Source organism: Indicator indicator, chromosome 9 (genome assembly GCF_027791375.1).
Source record: "Indicator indicator isolate 239-I01 chromosome 9, UM_Iind_1.1, whole genome shotgun sequence".
NCBI classification, from domain to species: domain Eukaryota; kingdom Metazoa; phylum Chordata; class Aves; order Piciformes; family Indicatoridae; genus Indicator; species Indicator indicator.
In genome coordinates this window covers 23,632,994-23,657,374 of record NC_072018.1, presented here as the reverse complement: position 1 = coordinate 23,657,374, position 24,381 = coordinate 23,632,994, and the positions used below count along the sequence as shown (strand labels likewise).

The 24,381-nt window shown below is 45.5% G+C and overlaps 1 protein-coding gene across 4 annotated transcripts; it reads left to right on the top strand.

The window, feature by feature from the left end:
* Positions 1-17,600: 17,600 nt before the first annotated feature.
* RHOB (ras homolog family member B) lies at positions 17,601-19,938 on the top strand. 4 transcript variants are annotated; one of them, XM_054383765.1, is made up of 2 exons: positions 17,709-18,011; positions 18,264-19,938. In XM_054383765.1, exons 1-2 carry the CDS (start codon positions 17,856-17,858, stop codon positions 18,444-18,446), a joined length of 339 nt encoding a protein of 112 aa, XP_054239740.1. In that variant the 5' UTR covers positions 17,709-17,855; the 3' UTR covers positions 18,447-19,938. The 4 variants fall into 4 exon arrangements, with proteins under 4 accessions (XP_054239742.1, XP_054239740.1, XP_054239741.1 ...); XM_054383766.1 differs by having other exon boundaries at positions 17,710-18,011; positions 18,124-18,293; XM_054383764.1 differs by having other exon boundaries at positions 17,712-17,984; positions 18,045-19,938.
* The last annotated feature ends 4,443 nt before the right edge of the window (positions 19,939-24,381 follow it).

Genomic DNA, 24,381 nt, shown 5'->3' with positions numbered 1-24,381 from the left:
GTCTTCCCAGAAAGTGAAAGTGTGGCCAAAATACTGCTTGCTCCCCTCCACCATTGCAGCTTGCTCCTTGTCCGTTCTTCCAGCTCAGGGAGTGGATGCCTGGTCCTCCCAGGCACCCAGAACCCTCATCCCACTTCAGAAAGCCAACCATACCCTGGGTTGCATCAAAGGAGGAGATTCTGATCTGCTTTGCTCTGGTAAGATACCACCTGCAGTACTACATCCAGCTCTGGGATCCTCAGTACAAAAAAGACACAAACTTGTTGGAGTTGGTCCAGAGCGGGCCACAAAAATGATCAGAGGGCTGGAATATCTCTCGTATGAAGAAAGGCTGAGAGAACCGGGGATGTTCAGCCTGGAAATAAGGCCCCAGGGAGACCTTATTGTGGCCTTCCAGTGCTTAAAGGGGCCTATAAGGAAGACAGGGACAAGCTTTTTAATATGGACTGTTATGACAGGGCAAGGGATGATGGTTTTAAACTAAAAGAGGGAAGATTTAGACTAGAGATAAGGAAGAAATGAGGTTGGATGGGACTCTGAGTAACCTGATCTAGTTGAAGATGTCTCTGCTCATTGCAGGGGGATTTACATGTGACTGAGCTGTTTCCCTTGGACAAACATACTAAACCACAAGAGCATGAAAACAACAAGTACTCCATCACAGAGAAGGTCTAGTACTGTTTCCAAAGTGGCCAACCATAAATGAAAGAAAGTATATGAGCAGTGCAAGTCTTCTTCAGTCAGGGTTCTGGGGTGCTCATAGGTCTCCATGTCTGGAACCAGCTTCCCATGGGATTCCCACGCCCTCCATCTCCTGCCAAGGGCCCAAGAGGTGTGTCTCAGTTCAGTCTGGAGCTTTCAGTCCCTGTGTGAGCTGTATTGTAGCCTGTCCCTGACTCTGTGTCCTGGATAGGGTGGGGACCTGCACTGGAAAAAGCTGCTCTCCTGGATAGACCCCTCAGCCCTGTGTCAGAACTGGTGGTGCAGACATTGGCATCACACAGCAGAACAATGCTCTTCTGTTCTCTGTGCTCACAATGAGTTGAGGAACCATGAGCCTGTTATCTACCTGAAATGCCAGGGGACTTCCAGCTCTACAAACACTCTAAACAACACAAAACACAAAGGATGCAAGTGGAAACAGAACTTTATTTTATATTATGTTATTTTTCAAACCTGTTTCAGAGACAGTGGTCATAGAAGCACTAACACAAGAGCAGAGTTCTCAGAGGTGCCAGAGTAGCAGCAAGAACTGAGGCAAAAGGGCTCAGAGAAGCTCTGACAAAGGGTTGTGCTCAGTGCTACAGAGAAGAAAATCAACTCCTGAGGAAGCCGAGAAAGCTTCCCCATCCTAAGAGCCTAGAAAGCTTCCTCTTCCTGAGTGTGTGGCCCGAAGTCCACTTTTGTGGAGTGTGGCCCAAAGGCCACCTCTGTGGAGCACAAGTGACAATTATGTCTCCTGAGAGTGTAGAAAGTTTGCTGCCTCTGGATGGATGGGGCAAAGGCCACTTTGTGCAGTGTAAGTGAAAACTCCACTCTCCTGATGGTCTGGAAAGCTTGCCTCCTCCTGGATGGATGGCCCGAAGGCCACTTTGTGGAGCACAAGAGTTCCCTGTCCTGCCAGTGTAAAAATCTTGCTCCCTCTGGATGGGTGGCCCGAAGGCCACCTTTGTGGAGGACAAGCAACAGGAACCTGGCTAGCTAGAGTGGCCTGGAGAAGCCTTGACAAGGAAGGGGCTTTGTGCTCAGTGTTACAGAGGAAAATCAACTCCTGAGGAAGTAAAAAAATCTTCCCCATCCTGGGTGTCTAGAAAGCTTTCTGTCCCTGAATGTGCAGCCCAAAGGCCACCTTTGTGTAGCAGGAGCAGCAGGCACCTGGCCATAATGGCCCAAAGAAGACCTGGGCAAAGGGCTGTGCTCAGTGCTGCAGAGGAAGGCAAAAAACCCCCGGGGACATTTAATAGTCCATTGTGAGGGAAAAAAAGCCTTCCTTTCCCTAGCTGTAGGGTGTGAGAAGCCATCTTCTTGGTGCATGAACAGCAGGCAGTAATTCAGCCAAAAAGGACCAGAGGATTTCTAACAAGTGGCCATGCTCAGTGCTGCAGAGGAAGGCAAAAAACCCCCGGGGACCAATGCCAATCTGCCCCGGGGGAAAAAAATTCCTTCCTGACCCCAGTGCTGGCAATCAGCTACTGGCGATCGGCTACTCCCTGAGCATGTGAGCAAGACCTTCTCCGTCCTCCCACACTTGTCATGCTTCCCAGGAGATGCCCAAGCCCTGTTCTCCCTCAGCCTGGAGATATTATCTCAGTGGCTTCACAGAGTAGGTAAATGCCCCTGGCCTGATATACCTTGAGGACAAGAATCCTTCCTGTGCCTGACAGGACACCAATGGGTGCTCCAAAGCACTGGGACCCCTGGCAACATCTCTGCTTCCCATTTCTTACAGCTACTGCTGCTGCTTCCATTGCCTCTGCAGGGGATGAAGGTGGTGAACTCTGCAGGGTTCCTGAAGAACATGTTCCCTTGATCTCATTGCTATCCAGGTGAATAAGCCTCAGGCACTTCCTGGAATTGGTGATTGTTCTCATCTCCATCACCTTTGGTCTAGCCTCTGGTTTTCCTCTCTCAGCCCTCACCAAGTAATTCCACTTGCTCCTCAAGGACCTACTCTGGGATGTCTTCAGGCTACCCCTGGGCCAGATCTGGCAGCAGGCACAGGAGGATGCTCCCTTTTATAGTGTCCAGGGGCATGTGACCTCTGTTACCAGGTGGTGGCCCTGTGATGTCACAGTGATGACTCCCTCCCTGTGCAGCCCTACCCACTGCCCCTCTACCCGGCATCCTTCACAGAGAGGCTTTTGAATTTTGATGAATTGTAGTTACACCACTTGAAATGCAGCTCTTGAGTGATGAGATTATAAACCTTCACGTTCCAACTTTCCCTCTGAGCTCCACCAAACCAACACCATGTGATGTCAAAAAAGAGGAGTTAATGTTTTGTTTGTGTTGGGAAGACTAAGCCACTGTAAAGCACTCTACCAGGACTTTGAAGAGAGTCAGTTGCTGTTATTCTACACCAGACTTAAAAATATGAATATCAGAAGTTTGTTGAACTGGTGGTAATCTTTCTACCTGCGTCCATATCTTAGGCTGCACCAAGAGGGCTGTGATCAGCAGGGCAGGAGAACTAAGTCTCCTACTTCACTCTGCTTTCAAACACTGCATCCAGTTCTGGTGTCCCCATCATAAGAAGGACATTGAAATGTTGGATTGAGCCCAGTGGAGGGCCACAAAGATGATCCAAGGGTTGGAACACCTCTGCTATGAGGACAGGCTGAGGGAGCTGGGGTTGTTCAGCTTGGAGAAGACTCTGGGGCAACCTTATAGCTTGCCTTCCAATGCCTGAAAGGAGCCTACAAGAAGGATGGAAAGGGACTTTTTGTGAGAGTATCTAGAGACAGGACAAGGGGGAATAGTTTTAACCTGAGGGAGAGTAGTTTTACACTAGATCTTAGGAAGAAGTCCTTCAATACAAGGGTGGTGAAACTCTGGAATAGGTTGCCCAGAGTAATAGTGGATGCCCTCTCACTGGAAGCGTTCAAGGCCAGGTCTTGAGCAACCGAGTCTAGTTGAGAGGTGTCCCTGCCCATGGCAGGGAGATTGGACTAGATGACCTTTAAGAGTCCTTTCCAACCCAAAACATTCTATGATTCCGTGTTATTTGGGAGTCCCCAGCACACAGGCTGCCTGTGGTGAAACCAACAGGGCACTGCAGTCCTGCTTTATTGACCTGAAATGATGCTTCAAAGCACACATGGAGTAGAGAGTAGAGACAAGCATTGAGCCTGATGGAGTGTTTATTGGTTGCAGTGAAGTATTGTTGCTCTGAGAGCTGAAGCAGAGTCCATGTGGCTCAGCATTTCAAATATTTTGCCTCAATATTTTTCCAACTACCAAAATGCATTTTTTTTCTTTTTTTCTGAGATTCTGTGATTCTCCCAGGCAGACATTCAGCAGTAGAGTTAAATGAACCCCAAGGGCTGTTACAACTTAGACCCATCCTTGGGAGCCCAGTGATGCACAAGAAAGAGCTCTGACTTTACAAACTACTGAAAGCATATATGACTACTGCATCCCCCTTTTCCACTGAGACTTCCAGACATCTTCGAGCATAATCGCTGGGTGGATTGTGGGCAACCCAATATCAGCATTGTGTCATCTTGTCTATTTGGTGAATTTATATTTTCATATATTAGTGCAGTAAAGAAATGAATCAGATAATTCACTTGGGGAAACAAAAAATACGCATAGGATTCTGAGGTTAAGGAATTTAAATCAAACTCTCTTTCAATAAATGCAACCCATTAAGAGCCTCTTGATTCTTTATTTGAATATTTCAATTTAAAATGCTACTTAGAGTAAATAAAACATGTTTCAGTTCTGCAAATTAAATTTATCCTCAGTTAAAGTCCAATGAGAGATACCTCTAGGACAAATTCATCTTACATCACATTTCTGCCCTGGGGTGTTTTCATAGCAGGCTGAATCATCCAAAGCTCCCAAGCTGAATTAATTTTTGAATCTCATAGTTGGCATCCCAGAGACAAAGCCAAGTCTATGATTCAGAAAAGCACTGATTAATACCAAGCGGGTGGAAGCCAGGCACCACTGTTCACTGCTGCCCTTTTCCTCCGAGCTCCTTGGAGTCAGCCTGGCTTTCTGCAGGTCCTGTATGATGACGGCCAGTGCTGGAGGAAGGCAGAGACCCAGTAGATGGAATAAGAAAGCTCCATTTTGCAGTGAATGCCCTTTCCCCATCTCAGTAGCTGTCAGCAGCTGCTCTAAAACACATCTCCAGAGGCTGCAGCCAGGACTTCTGCTGCAGCTCTGGCCCCTTTAAGCCTGGCCTATTTCTTTGTTCATGCTACATCATGTCAAAAGCTTCATCCATCCCTGGGGTTCAGCTACATCCTCTTCAGCCCTTTCTGGACCTGCAGGAAAGGTCCTTCTGCAGCTTTTTGCTTTTGCCTTCTGGAGAAACACTGAACTTCTTTAGGAGGGAGAAGACCTTGCCTCAATGGACACACCTCATACCAGAGCCTCATATGGTGACAAGCCATGGTCCGCAGCCAGCGAGCTCTGCAGCAGGGTTTTTTATGTCCTCCACATACTGGTGAGGTGTTGAGAAGCTGCATGCAGCAGCAGCAATGCCTCAGGCAGCTTGATTTTTTTCAGTGTTTTTGACTCAGCTGCATTTCTTCTGAGTATTCATCTGCTTTTTGGTCACCACATAGAGGCACTGCCCTGTTCATGGAGCAGAGTCCTGGTGGGGGCATGGCACAAGCTCTGAACTCCCCAGATCTTCCTGCAACTTCAGCTGGGCTTAGAAGTGTTTCAGCTGCAGCAAGAGGTGCAAGCCCAGCTATGACAGGGGTTTGCAGCCACTGCGTGGGTCCCTGTGCAGCTGCCCGTGGCAGAGCCTTCTAATAGGCAGTGAGGTGTTTCTCGTGCTGTGCTTTGTACATAGGCAGATGGTGCCATCAAGATGATTAACAGCACCAATCAGTTTGCCAAGTGTGTATTGATTTTCCAGAAGGGTAACAAATTTTCTCCTTATGTACCAGCACCCAGCCTGAAGTAATCTGCTATAGAGCGGAGAGAAATCAGCCTTCAGCGTGATTTAGGGAAGGCCGTGTTACGTCCAGACATATACCAATATGATCTTTCTTGAGTGCTGTTAGACACTGCCTTAATAATTAATTAGAAATAAAAAACATTTATGTTTAACACTAATTTAGAGCTGCAGACTGAGTGCCAAGATCAGGTCCTGTGCTGGGTAAGCAGCTTCCCAATGAGTCACAGTGAGTAAGGACTGACCCTAGGCTCTTCTCCTCCTCAGGGGTCTTTGAGATTGAATGTATGATCACGTAGAGAAGTGACTGTGGTGCTGGTACTGTATTAGTCTCTTTATTTCACAGATTGAGAATCTGGAAAGATCTCTGATTATCAGTTAACCAGACATGATTTACTCTTGTCTTAAAGCATTTGGGTTGTGGCTTAATAGCAACAAGGGATCTCATGGGATCTGCTCCCATGCACCTCTGCTGGGAGCTCCTCCTCCTCTGGTGTGGTTTAGTCACTGTACAAATACATAACAAAAAGATGATCCTGAGTTTGCAATCTCATCTTTTGATCCATATGCCTATTGTCATAGAAATATGTCAGAAAAGCCTGATAGATGTTGCCATGAGAGTCTTACATATCCATCTAATCACAAATCCAAGGTTGGCTTGTAATGGGAATCCAGCTATCTGGATAGTAGCAGAGGAAAATAATGATTTTGGTTTTGAGATGTTAGATGCTGTTCATTCCCAAGCCCTCAGCTTTCCCTCTGTGGCTTCTGCTGCCTCTGCTCAAGGGCAAAGCAGTGAAAGGGACCACGACAATGTTCTGACAACCAGAGAACAGGCTGACCATGTCCTATAGGCCTTGAGCTCCAGTTGTTGGGTAAGAAGCCAGTGTGCCCTTCCCAACAAAACTGGGATGAAGAGAGGCAAATTCTGAGCTGCCTCCATCATATTTCAGAAGACCATCGTGTTGGTAATTTACTCCTAATGCCGCACATACCGTGTTTACAGCAGGTCACTGGAAACGTACCTAGACCTGTCCATTGTTCTTAGCTGCAAAACAGTACTTCAGTGCAACGTTAATTTAAATTTACCTTCCTACAGAAAACTGGTGGAGAGGGAGCCTTCCAAAAGATGCATTTTTATTAGCTCTCTCTTCTACATTTGGCTGCTGAAAAACATTTATTTAGATTTGCCCTGCCAAAGGCTTTAAACACAGCCACATTTCATCTCTTTACAGGCGTAAGTGGTGGCAAACAATGGTTAGTGGTGGGCAGATCCTGTAGGCCAGCATCAGCAGGCAAACCCCAAAGTGTTTTCCCATGGTGGCTTGGGAGTGTGGCGGTACAGGGCAGGAGAGGGAACTTAAATAACTCGGTGGGGAATATGAGCTTCTGACGCAGATTCTCCCAGGGGAGCCTCAGCCCAGGGTTCAGGGGGGCACCAGCACCCTGAGCTAAAGAGAAATTCTCTTATGAATTGAGGGGGCCAAGTTACTACCTCAGGGTCATAGGACACATGGGATACAGAGAAGAAGCATTTTGGGATGGACTTACTATGGGATGCCATGCCCTGCACTTGGTCAGCAAAGCTTGTCTTCTCATCGATCTCCAGATGTTTTTGCTGTGTGAGGGACTGTCTACTTGGAGTGCAGATGTGTGATTGGGGGCCTAGGTGAATCACTGGTGAATGCCAAGCTGGACTAGCTGGTCAGTACAATAAGGGGCTTTGGGAACCAGGTATCAAAGCAACTGGAAGTCTGGGCTGGATGACAGAGGTACCAGAAATCTGTGCAAAGACTACTAGAGGGACTAGGAGGTCCTGTCCAGCTACTGGGGAGATTGTACTGTCTGTGTTTGTGCTCACATGTGTACTGGGAATACATGCTTAGCTCCACTGTCAGCTGGGCCCAGGGCCAGGGAGCTGAGTCAGCCTTGAGTCTACTGGGCCACTGGATTTAGCAGCTTGTCCCAATGACCTATTCATTTGGGCTAGAAGTTGTGTTTGAGCTAAGGATAGCCTCTGCAAAGACTATCCTACTGCCTGAGCAAAAGGATTGAAAGGGAGAAGATTGCTCATTTTAATGCCTTCAAGCCTGCAAACTCTCTCAACCAAAGTTGGATGATGACAGGCAGCTAAATACCAGCACCTAGGCATATCCATCTTGTGACAGTGCTTGGTTTATATACACCTGAGCTGACAAAGTTGCCTCCAATGGCATCAAACTGCTCAGAAACCAGTCATTGGTGTGATTCATAAATTACCTCTACCAGTCTATATCCTCATCAGGCACAGTTCAAGGGGTGTGCTGAGACAAGTCCCCTCCAGAAGCTGTCTCACTCTGACACAGAAAGTAGCTGACATAAAGAATGTGTTTGGGAACTGAGCAGATCGAAATGCCAACTGTGTGCAGGTACTTTCAATGATAGACAAGTCCAGTAGCACAAATGAAGCTGAACAAAGAGGCCTTCAAGGCCTTAGAGACACATAAAATTTAGTTTTGGCAAATAAAATTGCAGTCCTTCTGTTTTTCATACTCTTCTCTGGGCTCCTGTGGAGGAATACCATGATATGGCCCCATATTTCCATCAAAACATGATAGCAAATTGCAGGCTCTTGTATCAGTTTGTCATTCTCCAAGTGACGGCAGAGATACACTCTAAGCTGATAATTATTTAAAACAGATGTAGTACATCTCATAAAATGAGTTTGATTAGGTGGCAAGGTACTAAGAAGAAAACGGATACAAAAGCCTGAGAGAATCTATTTTCATAAAATATAACATGCTTCCTGTCTGATGATAATTTTGAGTAAACAGACCAATTAGTAGGTAGTCTGATAAACTGTCCACTAGGAAGACACATTTACACAGGCAACTAACACAAAATGGAGAATGGCCTTACTAAGCAAGATGTATTACCCTCTCTCTTTTCTGCCTGTGAAACAGGCAATGAAAAGGAAATAACACATGGGGCTGTTTTTTGATTCAAACTTCGCTTCTTTCAAAGTCCTGTGCTGTGTTCTGGAAGAGCATGTTTTTTGCTAAAACATACTGATACGTGCTTTTGCTAAAGAACATACTGATAGTCACTTTGTAGATGTTACTGAAGCTTACAGGTTCTGCCTAAATCTCTGTATAAAACACACCCTAATTAGCCATGGCTATGGTGGCTATACAAAGAGCTTTATAGGGAGAAGTCAGGTTCTTTGCCAGATGAGATCTGGAAAATGTGTTTGAAGACATGAGCATCCAAGAGCTTGTGTGTTTTTTTTCTCAACAGTCAGCAAACCTTGTCTACAAACCTTGTCTTCACAATATTATTAGGCATGCAGGCTACTATAACACTGCTGCATGAAATACAGAAACTCTTTGCACTGAAAATGGAAAATGGCTCTCACATATTGGCTTATTATTATGTACTGATGTTTTCTTGATTTCTTTCTTTTTTCTTTATTTCTACTGAAAGACACAAATATCATTTATTTGCATATTTGCCTCACTGAAATCCTGAAGAAAGTCTTATTTACTTGTAATGCATATCACCGTATTCACCTAATGTGGTATAAATTCTACTGCTGTCTCAGCTGGACGTCTGCCTTAAACTGTTGTGGTGGGGAGTAAACAGCATATTTCATCTTAGAAATGGTCCTGATGAATGACATGTGAATGTTAAATAATTTCTTCCTCTTCTTCTTCTCCTGTTCCCTCCCCTCTCCTCCCCTCCTCTCCAACACTGGAAGCTTTCTTGCATCAGAGAAGAGCAGTTCTGGCTCAAGTCTAGCCTGGATATTGACTGCTGGCAGTTTTCTTCTGTATAGATTCATCACTATCATCGATTTTTGTTGCACGTTTAAGATATGGGCATGTATCATTGTCCCCATATTAGTCTTATCACACACTTTCTAGCTCTCCCATGGCTAATATCTGAGCTTTTCACATGCATGAGTACAATCGCTATCCCAGCAGGCCTCAGGGTAGGAAGTCTAACATCAGCTGAAGGGTATATGTGTGCTGCAGACTGCAGATGCTACTGAAGACACAACTTAAATGGGAAGGATGGACTAGTACTGGATGAGCTCTATACTGCTATGAGGGAACTGCTTTGTTCTAGCTACTTTGCAGTCCAGACATGCAGTCTCTTCTCTACGGCCATACAGACAGTAGGTTGTGGTGGAATACAGAAGAAATCCCAGACACTTAAGTCTAAGGCTAATGTCCTGATGACTGGGCTATATCCCCTTCTTTCTGAATCACAGGCCAATGCTAAAATAACAAAAAGGAAACTGTCCTGTCTGCATATTTCTCATGGAAGCCAGATGACCTAAAGTATGAACAACTCTTCAATGGATTTCTTGAACAACCACATAGTAAACTGCTCCTGAAAAAGTGCTCTGAGAGAGAAAAAGAAGAAAAGCATTTGGGGTTTTTGAAAGAAGTGGGGGGAGGGGGAAAAGATATATAGTTTTAGCAAAGGGATGATGAAAAATGTCCCATGGATTTCTTTTTTTCCATTTGCAGAGGAGCATGTGGTGGAAACAGATCATCAACTTTTTATTTCACACAAGAACAATTAAAAGGTTAATGTTAAGAAACAGAAACTAAGATCAGTGTAATAACAGTTTAGTTTAGATATACATACAGTGAGTACTGGGAGCAAAACGAGTTACCTTTATCTTGAATAAAGCACCCTTCTGGAGAAAAACACATGTTTATTTATCTTGAATAGAGGGTACAGCAAATATGCTGACCAGTGACCTACTAAGCAACAGGCAGTGTAAGATCAGGTTTGCCAAAGTGGATTGAACATTCCAAACGGTGGGAGCAGTAAGTGCTTAACATCTTTGCAAAACTACCTCTCTGCAATCCCCATATCAGAGGCACCTGAGACACCTGTGTTCTTTAACTTATCTGCAGTCTAATCTTACCTCCCTCCCCCCCATATAAAATGGAAATAATAATTTAAACCTATGTACAGAAATACAGCTCAGTGCAGATAGGTTATTACCTGAATGAGGAGAGCACTTGGGTACAAGCACACACTCACATTCAAGCTGCATGGGGAGAAAAGTTTCAAAGTTTGGGTACAATATCAGGTTGCAGTGAGGGCATTACTATAGACAGAGGAGAGAAAATTGAGGTTAAGAGTGGTTCAGAAGGCAAAAGAAGAAAGGGCATGGAAAATAAGTCAAGAAAACAAAAGCTGCAAGAGGTAGATGGTTCACGGTTACTTTAGGCCGCAGTTTAAATTCCTCCATTTTGAAAATGGAAATAACACCTACTTATCACCAAGAGGTGGGCTGGTAATTCATGCTGAAAAGTGCTCAGAGATTCCTGGAAGAAGGGTACTTTTGGAGATGTAATGTTCGCTAAGCGTACAGCTCCAGGCAGCATAATCAGTTTAGAAACTCGCGTTTATTCTCTTATTTCTCCCTGGGAAACTGTAACCAAGCTGCGAGAGTGACGAAATCATCACCGAGGAAGTCAGAAAAAGAAAATAATAGATTTACATGTTCTCCTAGTTCATGACAGTTATACTCAGTCCTGTACCTTTACTTTAGGATCAGAAGGGATTTGCCTTAAAATGTTTCTCTGTGCATTTACTGTGTTACAGAATATGCCTTTGTATCTTGAAGTCACAAAATATTTACCTACTTCTAGACTTGTGTCTTTAATGTTAATGCATAACTCAGTTCCCTGGGCTGCCAGCAATCAGTGCTTCACAGAAGGAAGGAATATGGAGATGCACCCAAAGTCTTTCCATTTTAGTCCATCTCTGTGATTCTCTGAGATCTTTCTGCTTAGGTTGACAGCATGTCTCCTTCCAGATTGTTAATGACTTGCAAAACTGAGAGTGTGGTTGTTGGCATTCCATTTACTTCACGTCTTCTGCCTGTAAGTGCTAAGGAAAGACAGAAAGATTAAAGATATATTCAGACCATAAGGACAGAGGTTTAGAAACTGAAGTCTGGTCTTTTAAATTCTCTGCTTTCAAGAACTGCTACCAAGAACTGGATTACCCTACCCCAGAGCCAGCCTGTTTTACTCCAGTTTATTTATCTGTGCCTGAAGAAGAGACAGTACTACTTTCATTGTACCCTACATTACACTTTGCATTCCTGATGGATTTATAGAACCAAGCCAAGGCCAACTCTACAAACGAGTCCTGAATAAAGTCAGACCTGTTCTGCTAGTCAAAACCCCACAGCTATTAGCACAGCAGACTGTTGGGTACATGTGTGGAGACACCCTTCCCTAAGGACATCCTTCAAGGAAGTGTATGGAAGGGAATGTATGCTAAGAAACTTTGACAGCACAGCTGCTTGCCACTAAGCCTTGCTAGCAGGAAGCTGGGGTAAGAGTCACTGAACAACACATTTTTGTGTTTGTCCCAGTAGTGCTGGTTGAGGTTCCTGTCCTAGTTTGTTTGTACCTCCCTGGACCATAAAGCTTCTGTGAAAAACTGTAGCTTGGTCACTTCCCTTTCTCAAGACCAGAACTTGGCTCAAACCTGGAACTGTGCTCAGTCTGTTTGGAGGTGGAGAAGGAAACAAATCCAACTTTTTAAAGTGTGCCACTTTGCAGATTAAAGGGATTTTTTTTCCCTCCTTTTACATAAACGTAGCCCTTATAGTACTCACACAAGAGCAACAAAGACATATATTTGCCTTTCCACATGACGAAATCCAACAACAAAATTTCTCTTACAAAATTTGGGAGTGCCAGACACACCATCAAACATCCCCTTCCAGATCTGCTGAGGCATTATAGAGAAAAGAATTGCAGAATTAAAGAATGGATGAAGTGGTAAGGGATCATCTAGTCTACCCTACCCTGCTCGGAGCAGCATCAACTACAGCAGACTGCTCAGCACTGTGTCCAGTTGGGTTGTGAATATCTCCAAGGATGGAGACTCCACAGCATCTCTTAGCAACCTTTTCTGGTGTTTGGTCATCCTCAAAGTAGTGAAATGAAGACTATCAAGTGGACAATCTAAAGAGAAAGAACTGTTCAGAGTTAAGAATACTATCTTGAACTCCACAGAGGAAGACTAAATTTCCTGCTAACTTACTGGCATTGAACAAGTAGCTTCTACTTTCTCTGTCTCAGTTTTCTTGTAGACAGACACTGAAAGGTGCCCACAGCCACTAAAAGTTGAAAACAAAGGGAACTGAAGGTAAATTAAGTTGGGTTTTCTGCAGAGAGAGCTGTTTCCAAAGGCATTATTGGCGGTGTGGATATTTAACTTCTGATTAATATAGTTATGTGGTCATCCCATTTATTTCATACAGCTACAGAAGAGTTCTTCAACTGAGATAGGGGGATTTAGGCACAAAAATTTTAGCCTAAGGATGAGGTACTTGTTTTTGCTTACTTTGAAGTCGGCTGGTCACCTGAGGCCACTTTAGTGTTTTGTGTTGTTCTAACTTTACTCTGCCAGACCATATTTCCTGAGTCCCCAATCAAGTATAAGTCTGATAGTCTTGCCACAGAAACATGAGAAAGCTAAAGTCATTGGCTTCTGACAGACTGTGCTCATTACCTGGAGGAACAATGCCACTGGGTTCCATATGTCTCTTTAGAATCATGAAGGCATTTCTTGTTTGACATGATGTGGTTTCACTTGCAGTCTACTTAGCCTAAACCTCTATATGAAAATACAGAGGTTTTTTTCACCTTGTTTTTTTGTGCCTTGCCATTCTGGTTTCTAGGCAGCTTAGTCTGGCTGTTCTGCTGAGACCATGATCACAGGGGATCTGAGAGTTAAATTCCAATTTTCTTTGGGGACACTGAAAGGCAACAGACTTGCTGTGTCACACAACAAGTGGTCTGATTTCTATACATGCCAGAGAATCTTAGCAGATTAGAGAGACAGATACTTACCATTTCTGTCTGTCCTCCCACATTTACTCAGAGATTTTTCACACTAGACTCTGAACTGCTCATATTTAGCTAGCTCTTGCTTTCCTTACTTCACTGAGAAGCTTTGCCTGCATGAGGGCTGCAGGATGCTTGTTGCTAGTGTTATAGAACAAGTTAGCATGCAGGACTCAGTATGCTATTACTGGCACATATGGCTCCCTCAGCACATTATGCCACAGCAGGCAATGTAGTTACTTGCCTACTTATTGACAAAAAGAAGAAAGATTACCTCCCCTACTGAGCCTTCATGCTTTTGGTACAGATTTATGCTTGAACACAAATTATCTGAGTTACAGACATGCCCTTTAGAAAATCTGTTTAGCAAAAAGGAACAGGGCCATGGAGGGGGGAATACAATCTAGAAACAATCTAGTACCAGTAATTTACCAGAATTGTCTTCTCAGCAACAAAAAAATGCAAATTAGATTAAGTCAAGTGAAAAACAAAAGGCCAAGTTGTAATCTCAAAACCACCAGCACAAGCAATGAAAGCAAAGTGGTGCCTTCTTTTCTACTTCATACTTTTTTCATCACTCATACATCTGTATGTGGCACAGCAGAACAAATGCTCTGCTTAGAGCATGCACAGTTAGGGATTACTGGAAGTGAAGTTTCAGCTTACTTAAAGAAGTGCAGTTTGACATATCATACAGATTTGACCAGAAAATATAAAAGTTACAACAGAAATTTCAAATTCATCCCTAAAGCATGAGCTGGCTACACTCCCCAGTGTCATCCAGACCATGACCATGCTTGAATACAGAACTGTTCCTGTACAAAATTCCCTAAGAAGAGGCAAAAGCCCACTCATTGCTGAGACTCTTTTCACTGTTTTGTTTCCAATTTTTTCACCTCTGCTCTCAGACACCACCCCAAGATGGAAGCACTTTCACTGTGCTCATTTACAGTACCATGGCCATGTCTCTTTCTGCTGCACTGGCAGCACTGCCATGATGCTCAGATTCCCACCATTCCTGATACATTGATCCAAGCAGGAAGAAAAGGATTCTTATGTACAACTCTACTCTGGATTTCTACTGTTTGTGAAACTGGCTCAGTTCATGCTTTCATATATGGGCTGAAGAAAGAATGCTCCAGAGAAGTAATAATATATAACGGAAAAAGATAATATAAATTAAGGGCCTCCTCACTTCCACTCACACAGCTCAGGGCAGGTACCCCATAATGCACTAATATTTATGGGCTAAATCCACTGCAGGAGGAAGGTGGTGTGTGGCAATTTTACACTAAGTATGACACCCAGGCCATGATCAACTCCCAAGTTTTACACATTTAAAAATAAATGTCTGATAACCATAGTGACTTAGATGCCCCCTCTAGAGATCATTGCTGGAGTGGAATGTGGTTTCGGTCTAAGTGAGTCACAGTGCTGGGTCTCCTGATACAAAGCCTCTGTAAAAAAAAAAAAAAAAAAAAAGTATTTGAAAGCCCAGTCCAAGGAATTACACACACTTTGCTGCAGTCTTTCTTCCAAGATGAGATATGAAACATCAGGGCCTCTGCTTTCAGTGTGATTTTGTGGAAGACTACAGATGTAAGACTTCTCCAGAAAATTAGGGAGCTATGGCTTAGACCCTAACTGGGTACTTAAAATATGTCTGTGCTGTTCTAGTTACAAGAAGAGTGTCTGCTGTGGGTTTGACTTGGGTTAGCTGAACCTTTTAGAATATTTCCTTAGCATAGCTTAGAAGTAGGGACCAGTAGACTGCTTAGATGACGCCACCCTGCTTTGAAATCTGAAAGTGTTAGTTTGGAAGTGGAATGCTTGGTTTGCTTTCTCTACACGTAGAACCACAGACAACTGCTAGCAGCGCTCTGAGTGAACAAGAGAGTTGTGTGCTTTGAAATGAGTAATCTGCGTATTTCCCTACCTTTCATGGCACAGCACCGATGAGATGATCAGCACAGCTGCTCGCTTGGGTGATTCTGGTTTTTTTGTGCATGAAAGTGCAAAATGAAATATCCAGGCATGATTCTTTGTGCCACCCAAAAGCAAAATAAAAAGGGACTCGAAAGCATGCTTAAGCAGCACTTCTCACGATCTGTCAAGCACTTGTGCTTCCTCCTGCTGCCACTCCTGAGGTGCAGTTTTCCAGCGTGGGAGCCGTTAAGGAAGGCGGGCACCCACGTCGGCCAGACTGCCACAAGGTGGCACTGAGCTCCAGTGAAAAATACAACGTCGGTTTAATTCCGCTGAGGCGCTTCGAGAGGTTTACAACAGCAAATGCATTTAGAAGACAGACTTACATTATACAGCAAATTAGCTCTATCTGCCTATCAGAACGGCTCTGCATGCTTGTGATTACATTTATAGAGAAAATAGCTACAAGCTGCCAGTGCTTCATTTCCTGAAGGACATGCCAGCATGGGGAACACTTGCACATGGGCAACTTTTCCCATTTCATGAAGAATTTAAAACTCAGTACTGACAACAAATGTAAGGAGACAAGGCAAATCAGAAACTTAGCCCATCAAAAGTCCACGGGGACTGCAGAACATCAATGTCTATGACTCCTTTTTTTTTTCTCCCCAGACATCACTTTGAATGTATTACACTAACATCCCTTAAATATATACTGTATAAACCATGTAAGATCAAGGTACAAATCCAGCCATCACCATCCAGGCACATGGTTTTTTGACAGGGAGAAATGGGAATTACAGAAGTCTCACAGAAGATTAATTATATTTCAGTGTTTAGGATTAAGTGAACCATAAGTGAATGATTTGCCCTATTGACTCATACTTCTGTAACAGTCTGCTGCAACTATCTTGTCAGGCAGATCGACACTCAGTGATGCTGTTGGTCTTCAAGTGGATATTTTTCAATACAATTTTTAATAACTACCTTTTCCAAGTCACTCATTTTTGTTCTATTCACTAATGCAAGTGCTGGTTAGCAAAAGAGGACACTTAGGATCCAGCCCTGTCCAACCCACAGGACACCGTTTAGGTCAAAGCGCTTGCAACGAAAAAGCTTGAGACAACACCTGGTTGCACAGTGATAGCTACACAGCAAATCGCTACCAGCAGTTTCACAGTGTGAGCCTTCACAATGTATGGCTTTATTAATGCACCCAGCATGAGCCATCTGTTTATATTAAGGTACTTAGAAGACCCTATCCCCCAAGCAATCTGAAACTCCAGTCTTGCCCTTATTTATTTTCCACATTATTTTTTTTCATTACTGTGGCTCCTGATTGCTGTGTAAATTGAGATTAAAAGGACATTTCAGTTCATGTCTTCTAGTTCCTCCATTGCTTTTTGGCCAAGAGCTTGCAAGAGAGAGACTCAAACATGATTAATTTTTTCCTTTAAGGAAGGGAAGTGGTCGCGTCCTGCGTTTATCCACCAATATCCAGTGAAAGCTTTGTTTTAACTGCCTGTAATAATCTTCGTTCCACTTTGCTTGGGCTTTAAAGACTGCATCTGAGACGCCGTTTTCCCCGAGCTCGCCCAGCCTCTAAGACCGGCCATCCTGGGCGGCGGGGCTGTCCTGCCGCAAAACCGCCACCCCGGGGTAGGAGGGTAGCACGCACCACCAGCAGAGCGCGCCCGGGGGACCTGCCTCGGGCTTCTCCAGAGGTGCGGCACCGCTGCCGACCGTGCGCCGTGAGGCCCCTGCGGAGTCCCCTTGCAGCCCGGCCTCACCCGCCTCACGGCCCTGTATGCTCGCTCCCTCCGCCCCACAACCACCAGCCCTGCCGCCCCCCGCCCGTCTCCAGCCTCCCTACAACCACCGGCCCCGCTGCCCCAGTCCAGCCCAGCCCGGTCACGCCCGGTCACCCGCAGGCCGGGCGCCGCTCGCACCCCGTTCTTCCCTCATCCTCCTCTCGTCCCGCCTCCCGTCCGCAACCTCCCTCCAATCGCGACACTCTCCGCCGGGATGACCTCACTCCTTGCCTTGCCATTGGTCGGCTATATTAAGAAAGTCGCGAGCGCCTTTAAATAGCGGCGCCGGCCGGCAGCTTGCGGCAGTGGCAACGCGGGGTGGTGGCGTTCTGATACGGTGTGGAGGGCAGTGGCAGCAGCGTTTGCCAGCGAAGAGCCGAGCTCGGTGGCACCGGCGGTGCTGACCTGAAGCCGTGGCGTTCCCCTGAGGCAGGGGTCGAGGGCGTTGTGCCGGTGCGAGGAGAGAGGAGCGAGCGCGCCCGCCTGCCTGCGCGGGCCCGGCTCGCCACGGTGCCCTGTGAGAAGCGAGAAGAAGGGGGAGGCAGCGGCCGCGGGGAGGAGGGCGCTGCCATCGTCCTGCTGCACGGCAAGGCCAGCTTGGCGAGCCTGGCCATGGCAGCCATCCGCAAGAAGTTGGTGGTGGTGGGGGACGGTGCCTGTGGCAAGACTTGCCTCCTTATCGTCTTCAGTAAGGATGAGTTCCCCGAGGTCTACGTGCCTACTGTCTTCGAGAACTACGTGGCTGACATCGAGGTGGATGGCAAGCAGGTAGAGCTGGCCCTGTGGGACACGGCTGGCCAGGAGGACTATGACCGCCTACGCCCTCTTTCCTACCCAGACACTGACGTGATTCTCATGTGCTTCTCTGTGGACAGCCCAGACTCCCTGGAGAACATCCCAGAGAAGTGGGTGCCTGAAGTCAAGCACTTCTGCCCCAACGTCCCCATCATTCTGGTGGCCAACAAGAAAGACCTGCGTAATGATGAGCATGTGCGCAACGAGCTGGCCCGCATGAAACAGGAGCCAGTGCGCACCGAGGATGGCCGCGCCATGGCCATTCGCATCCAGGCCTATGACTACCTGGAGTGCTCAGCCAAGACAAAGGAGGGTGTCCGGGAAGTCTTTGAGACTGCCACCCGGGCAGCCTTGCAGAAGCGCTATGGCACCCAGAATGGCTGCATCAACTGCTGCAAGGTCCTATAGGATGTGGCTGGAGCATGGTGCTGGGCACAGCGCCTGGGTCACCTGTTGGCAGGTGGAGAGCAGCTGGGTTATGCACGAACATGGCATCTGCCTGTCCCCTCAGCTGGGGGCTGGTGATGAATTGGGGTGGGGGCTAAGGGAGGGTGCACGCTCCCTTAGCCTTGGCTGAAAAGGGTTGTGCTGGCTCAGCCGGGGACAGAGGGAGGGGGGGGATTGCATGCCCTGAGTCTTAGGAATAAAGTGGGGAGAAGCCTTCTCCTACCACTGACCCCTGTGAGTTAATTGTAGACTGTCAGTGACAAAAAGCTGCTGAGACTGGACTGACCAAACATTGCACCCAGCCCCTCGCCTTTGCCTACCACCTGCTGCACCCAGCTCCCAGACATCTTCCTCTCTTTTGCAAGAGGAGAATGGTGGAGTTGAGCTGCTCGAAGGGACTTCTGCCCCCTGCCTGCATGTGCCTCCCCTTCAGGCAGGCTGGAGAAGGAGCTGCACCTCTTGGGCTGCCTGCAGCATCCTTGTCTCTCCTGCAGATGTGTTGGCCTGAGCCTGACTTGCTGTGGAAGTCAGTGCCCTGAAGACCAAGACTGGGAGAAGAAGGTCATCCCAAGTAAAGCCTGTATATATCTTGCCTTTTCTGTCTTGTGCAAACTGGGGTAGTACGGGGGGTGCTTATTTAAAGTGACGTGGGGAGGGGGCACCCAGCTGAGACTTGTGTTGTGCAAAGGGACTTGCCCTGAGTGACATGCCTGCTGATAATGCGAGCCTTGAACTGCCTCCAGCTGCAGAAGCAACCAGGCTGGAAAGTAAAGATGAACTGCTCTGTCCTCGCTGATGGATGGGTCAGGATGAGCAAAGGGGAAGGGGATGATATGCCATATTATGATCCTGCTCCTTCCTTTAGTGTTGTCTTCTGCAAGTATGTTGATTTGGCTTTATTTAAAAGTTTATTTTCAGAAGAAATTACTTTGCACAACTTGGTGGATTTTTTGGGGGTTTGTTTTTAAATACTCAATGCACTTGCCATCTGCATACAACACTGTAGCATTGGAAATAGTCAATAAACCTCATCTGGGTCTTGTTTTAAACTGATTTCAACACAAGACAAAATAAAACCACTGTATCATTTTGCCATGGAAAAAAAGAGTGAAAGCATTGTTCCTTATGCAGTGATTACATCAGACTTTAGTACTAAAGGGCAGTTTAAAGAAACTAGGTTTATTTAAAACTTACTTTCACAGGGTCGCCAACCCAGGTGAAAAGAATCTTATGTTTCTCTGGTTCAGAGAACAAATGTATCCATTATGTTTACTTTTCTCCCTCTTCCCTCAACAGTGGTACTGAGACTGTTTTTGTTTTTAATAAACTGACATGGCAAAACCTGAGATGTATATGATGTTTACAGAAAATTATAGACTGTGTATGCAGGTTTTTTTATGTAAAGTATTAAAAGATTCTATGCTGACACTTGTGAGAGCAGTGTTTTGATTTATGGAGGCTGTCCTTGGTTTGCAAAAATAAACCTGGATGGTGTTGAACTAGACCAGAGTTTGCCCCCTGCCTGCAAATGCTTCTGTTTATTTTCCCTGCTGGCCAAAAAACCTGTATGGCAGCTTTCAGACATTTTCCTTTGCTGGGGATCTCCTTCCTTAAGTTTTCCTTAGAGCTGGCATATGAAAGTATATTCAAAATTCAAGGTGGTTGAGTAATCCATCCTTGTTGCTGCAGAGCACAAGAAGCCTCTGTGCCTTGTGCAGGGCGAGCTTCAGCTCAGGTTCCTGCTGCTCCTTCATCTTATGCCCTTGCTGCCTGTTGGTGGCTGAGGTGAGGTTTAGACTTCTATAGCAAGCAAATAGAAAAGTGAAAAGCAGCAGGGGCAATAGGGCTGATTTTTCAGGGAAAATATTTAAATAAAAGTGTTTTTTATAACTGATCTCCCCTTCACTTGCTGCAACAGAGCATGTGAACAGGTTTTGCTAGCTGTTGAATCAAAAGCAGGAGGCTATGCTTGTGCTACGGCAGTCTCCTAAGCTGCCCAGCTGGATTTCCTAATTGCTGGCCTCATTAATTCCCAAAGCAATGTACAAAGTCTGGGTCTTTCTGTGTCAGGGATCCACAGAAGGGTGGCATGCCTAGCACAGCCCTCACTGTCTGAGCTTTGAGGTGTGATCCCTGCTGCAGCTCTACTGCTGGGGCAAGCGCAGGCAGCAGCAGGAGGCCTGGGTGGTGCTACCTACAGCAACAGCTCCTGGCAGAAGAGGTGGCCTGGTGAAAAATGTGTGGAACATCTCTCCTATGAAGAAAGGCTGAGAGAGCTGGGGTTGTTCAGCCCAGAGATGAGAAGGCCCCAGCAAGACCTTATAGTGGCCTTTCAGTATATAAAGGGAGCCTAACAGAAAGAGAAGGACAAAAGTTTTAATAGGGCCTGCAGTGACTGGTCAAGGGGTGATAGTTTTAAACTAATAAAAAGGGGGAATTTAACATGAGATATAAGGAAGAAATTTTGTACAGTGAGGGTGGTGAAACACTGGCACAGTTTCCCCAGAGAGGTAGTATAAGCCCCATCCCAAGGTCAGGTTGGATGGGGCTCTGAGCAACCTGACCTCATTAAAGATGTTCATTGCAGGGGTGTTGGACTAGATGACCTTTAAAGTTCCCTTCCAACCCAAAACATTATATGATTCTATGAAAATGCATTACACGATTTTCACTGAACAAAAAGGCATATTCCCAAAGTGCTGATGTCTTCCCCACCCTTTTTTTTTTTTTTTCCCTCTAGAAAAACTCCCTTAGGTGCCTATAAGGGAAATCTCAGGACAGTTTTATATTTTCATAAATCCTCTCAACAGCTTTTGCAGAGATGTGAGAAAGAAGTTGAGCCTTTTGTTTTTTTAGACTATGAAAATTTGCCAGGGTGCACTGGATTGGTCAGAGATGTCAGCAAATGCCAAGGCAGAGAAAACATATTGAGTGGCTTTTGCTCATTCATTTACAGAAGACTCTGCCAGCTGCAGAATGAAAGCAATGGGGATTATTTGACAGACTAACATAGAACAAGCTGGCTCCTTATTTGACAACTGGAAAGCCAGTCAGAAATAATGTGGGAGTACCTGGCTTTGCATTCTGAAGATTCAAAGGCTGAAGTACAGGCTCAGTCCATGTGTTTACTGTGCTGTTTCACATGATCCTTAATTAAATGTAATGGCATTCTCAGTTAGATGATTTACCCAGGAGTTCTTAAAAGACACCTAAGTCCTGGGTTTTGGATATCCAATTCCGAGAATTTCAATTCTACTGACACTCCAACAGTGAGTTCCTTATCTTCAGTATGAGAACCCTGAAATCACTTTTTGTTTCTAAAACATCCTTAAAAAAAAAAAAAGAAAAAAAATTGGTTTTGGATGTTTAAAGGGACATGGCCAAAGACCTCAATCGTGCAAAGGCTCTCAAAACATTCCGTTGTGTGCAGTATCAGCCAGAGATGGTAAAATCATCATTGGAACATTCTTGCTTGAACTGATTGCAATAGCTGCAAAAAGTATAAATTCTGCAGCAATAGCTAATCTTCTCCAAACCCTGAAGGAGAAAGCATTAATATTTGTATGTTAAACACTGGGAAATGGGTTAGCATTGAATCCCTGCATAATTAACTATACCAGTATTTTCCACTAAGGTGCTTACAAGGTAATTACATTCATTATTTCCAATTGGATCTTTGCCCAAGTCAGGGCTAGAGCATCTGGCCCTAGGGGGAAAAAACTGCAAGAAAACACATTTCAGTTTTAAGTGAGTGTGACCTTTTTCTGCTACTTGTGAAGCTCTGAGTAAGCCTACAGAGTGAGATCACTGTGTGGGAGTCCACCCATCAGGGTCACATGATGGGATCAAAGCCACAACTCGTTTTTCTCTGCACCAGATTTGAGTAGCCTGCTGTAATGAATAACTATTTTTTCAGTGCCACTAGAGGAAGGGAATGAGTTACTCTTCCTCCTTTTTTCCCACCCCCTTGATTTTTTCCAAGTTCATGTTGAGAGTCAGGAGTTTGCTTCCAGTGAGAGCAGTAAGCCACAGTCTGTGATAAGCAGCAGCCAGATAGATGAAGTTTGGTGGCCTGGCACCCATGCTCTGTGCAGAAGGGCACACCTCTCTCCAGTTCTTCACAGGGTTCGTGAAGTGAGAGGCTTTGTGGTTGCTTGCAAGAGATGCCTATATGTGTCAGCAGTGTGTTATCCATCCATAAGTCAGCAGGACATAGTATTTGGTATAATAATAACTAAGGGCATATGTGCTTTTCTTACATTATTGAAATATCAAGTTCACACTAAAAGGTGGGGCTGTAAGAGTGGAGTTTAAAACCTGAGGCACTGATGCTGTACCTATGCTGAACTGGAGATGGATAGCAAGGGGAATATTGGATTGGTGTCTACAGCATGTACTATATGTATGTCTACATTTTTTCCCTAGCCTGCTAGTCTGTGTGGGTTTTGTGTGTGTGCTAAATCTTGCTTCCAAGTAAAGGGGACCAGTGAGTGGGATTTTGCACTAAATGCATAATTCTGTTTGCTTTTAGGCCATTCATCCTCTTCTGCATTCAAAGCTTAATGTGGCAGGATGGGAGATAGGAATTTGAAAACAAACTGAGTTTCCTGGTGGGCTCATTTGCATGATAATGTCCCCTCCTGGCTCCCAGCAAGAGGAGGGTGGTGGCATCTTGGGGCTCCCGGGAGGTGGGGAGGGAGGCACTGGCAGGGGATAGCCCTGGAAGAGCCTTTTCTCCGGCTCCTAAGCTTTTGTTCATTGGGATTTTTTTTATACAACGAGGTTTGACCCTATAGTCATTGCTCTGTGGGACTCCTTCCTCTGACTACAGAAGAACAAGCCGGGACTGCAGAATTGGGTCCTGCTTTGCAGGGTTCTTTGAGGTTTGATGACTGGCAGTCTGACCTTTTCTGGAGCCAGCTGAGTGAGTTTCAGACCAGGGCCATTTATAAGGTTTGTGCATAGCTAGATGTAGTCACCACTGTCTGTGCAAAAATCAAACATCTGCATTCAAGATTCTTATAGAAGTAAACAGACATCTTGCATTTTCAGCCTTATCAGCCCAGAAGATACTGAATCACAGAATCACAGAAACATTCAGGTGGGAAAAGACCCTCAGGATCACCAAGTCCAACTGATAACCCTACTGTACAAGGTTCACCCTAAACCATATCCTCAAGCACCACATCTAAATGACCTTTAAACTCATCCAGGGTTGTCAACTCAATCACCTTCCTGGGCAGCCCATTCTGATTCCTGACCACTCTTCCTGTAAAAAAAATTTTCCTAATGTCTAGTCTAAATCTACCCAGTCATAGCTTGAGGCCATTCCTCCTTGTTCTATCACTAGTTACCTGTGAGAAGAAACCAGCACCAGCCTCTCTACAATGTCCTTTCAGGTAGTTGTAGAGAGCAATGAGGTCTCCCCTCAGCTTTCTCTTTTCCAAACTAAACAGCCCCAGCTCCTGCAGTCGATCTTTGTAAGATTTATTCTCTGTGCCCTTTCCCAGCTTCTTTGCCCTCCTCTGCACTCACTCCAGCACCTCCACACCTCTCCTGTATTGAGGTGCCCAAAACTTGACACAATACTGAAGGTGTGGCCTCACCAGAGCTGAGTACAAGGGGACAATCACCTCCTTACTCCTGTTGGAGACACAGCATTTCTAATACAAGCCAGGATGCCATTGGCTTTCTTGGCCACCTGAGCCCACTGCTGGCTCATATTCAGCTGCTTGTTGATTAGAACCTCCAGGTCCCTTTCTGCCAGATAGTTTTGCAGCCACACTGCCCCAAGCCTGTAGCATTGCTTTGGGTTGTTGTGACCCAAGTGCAGGACCTGGCATTTAGCCTTGTTGAAGCTCATCCCGTTAATGCTGGCCCATGGATCAAATCTATC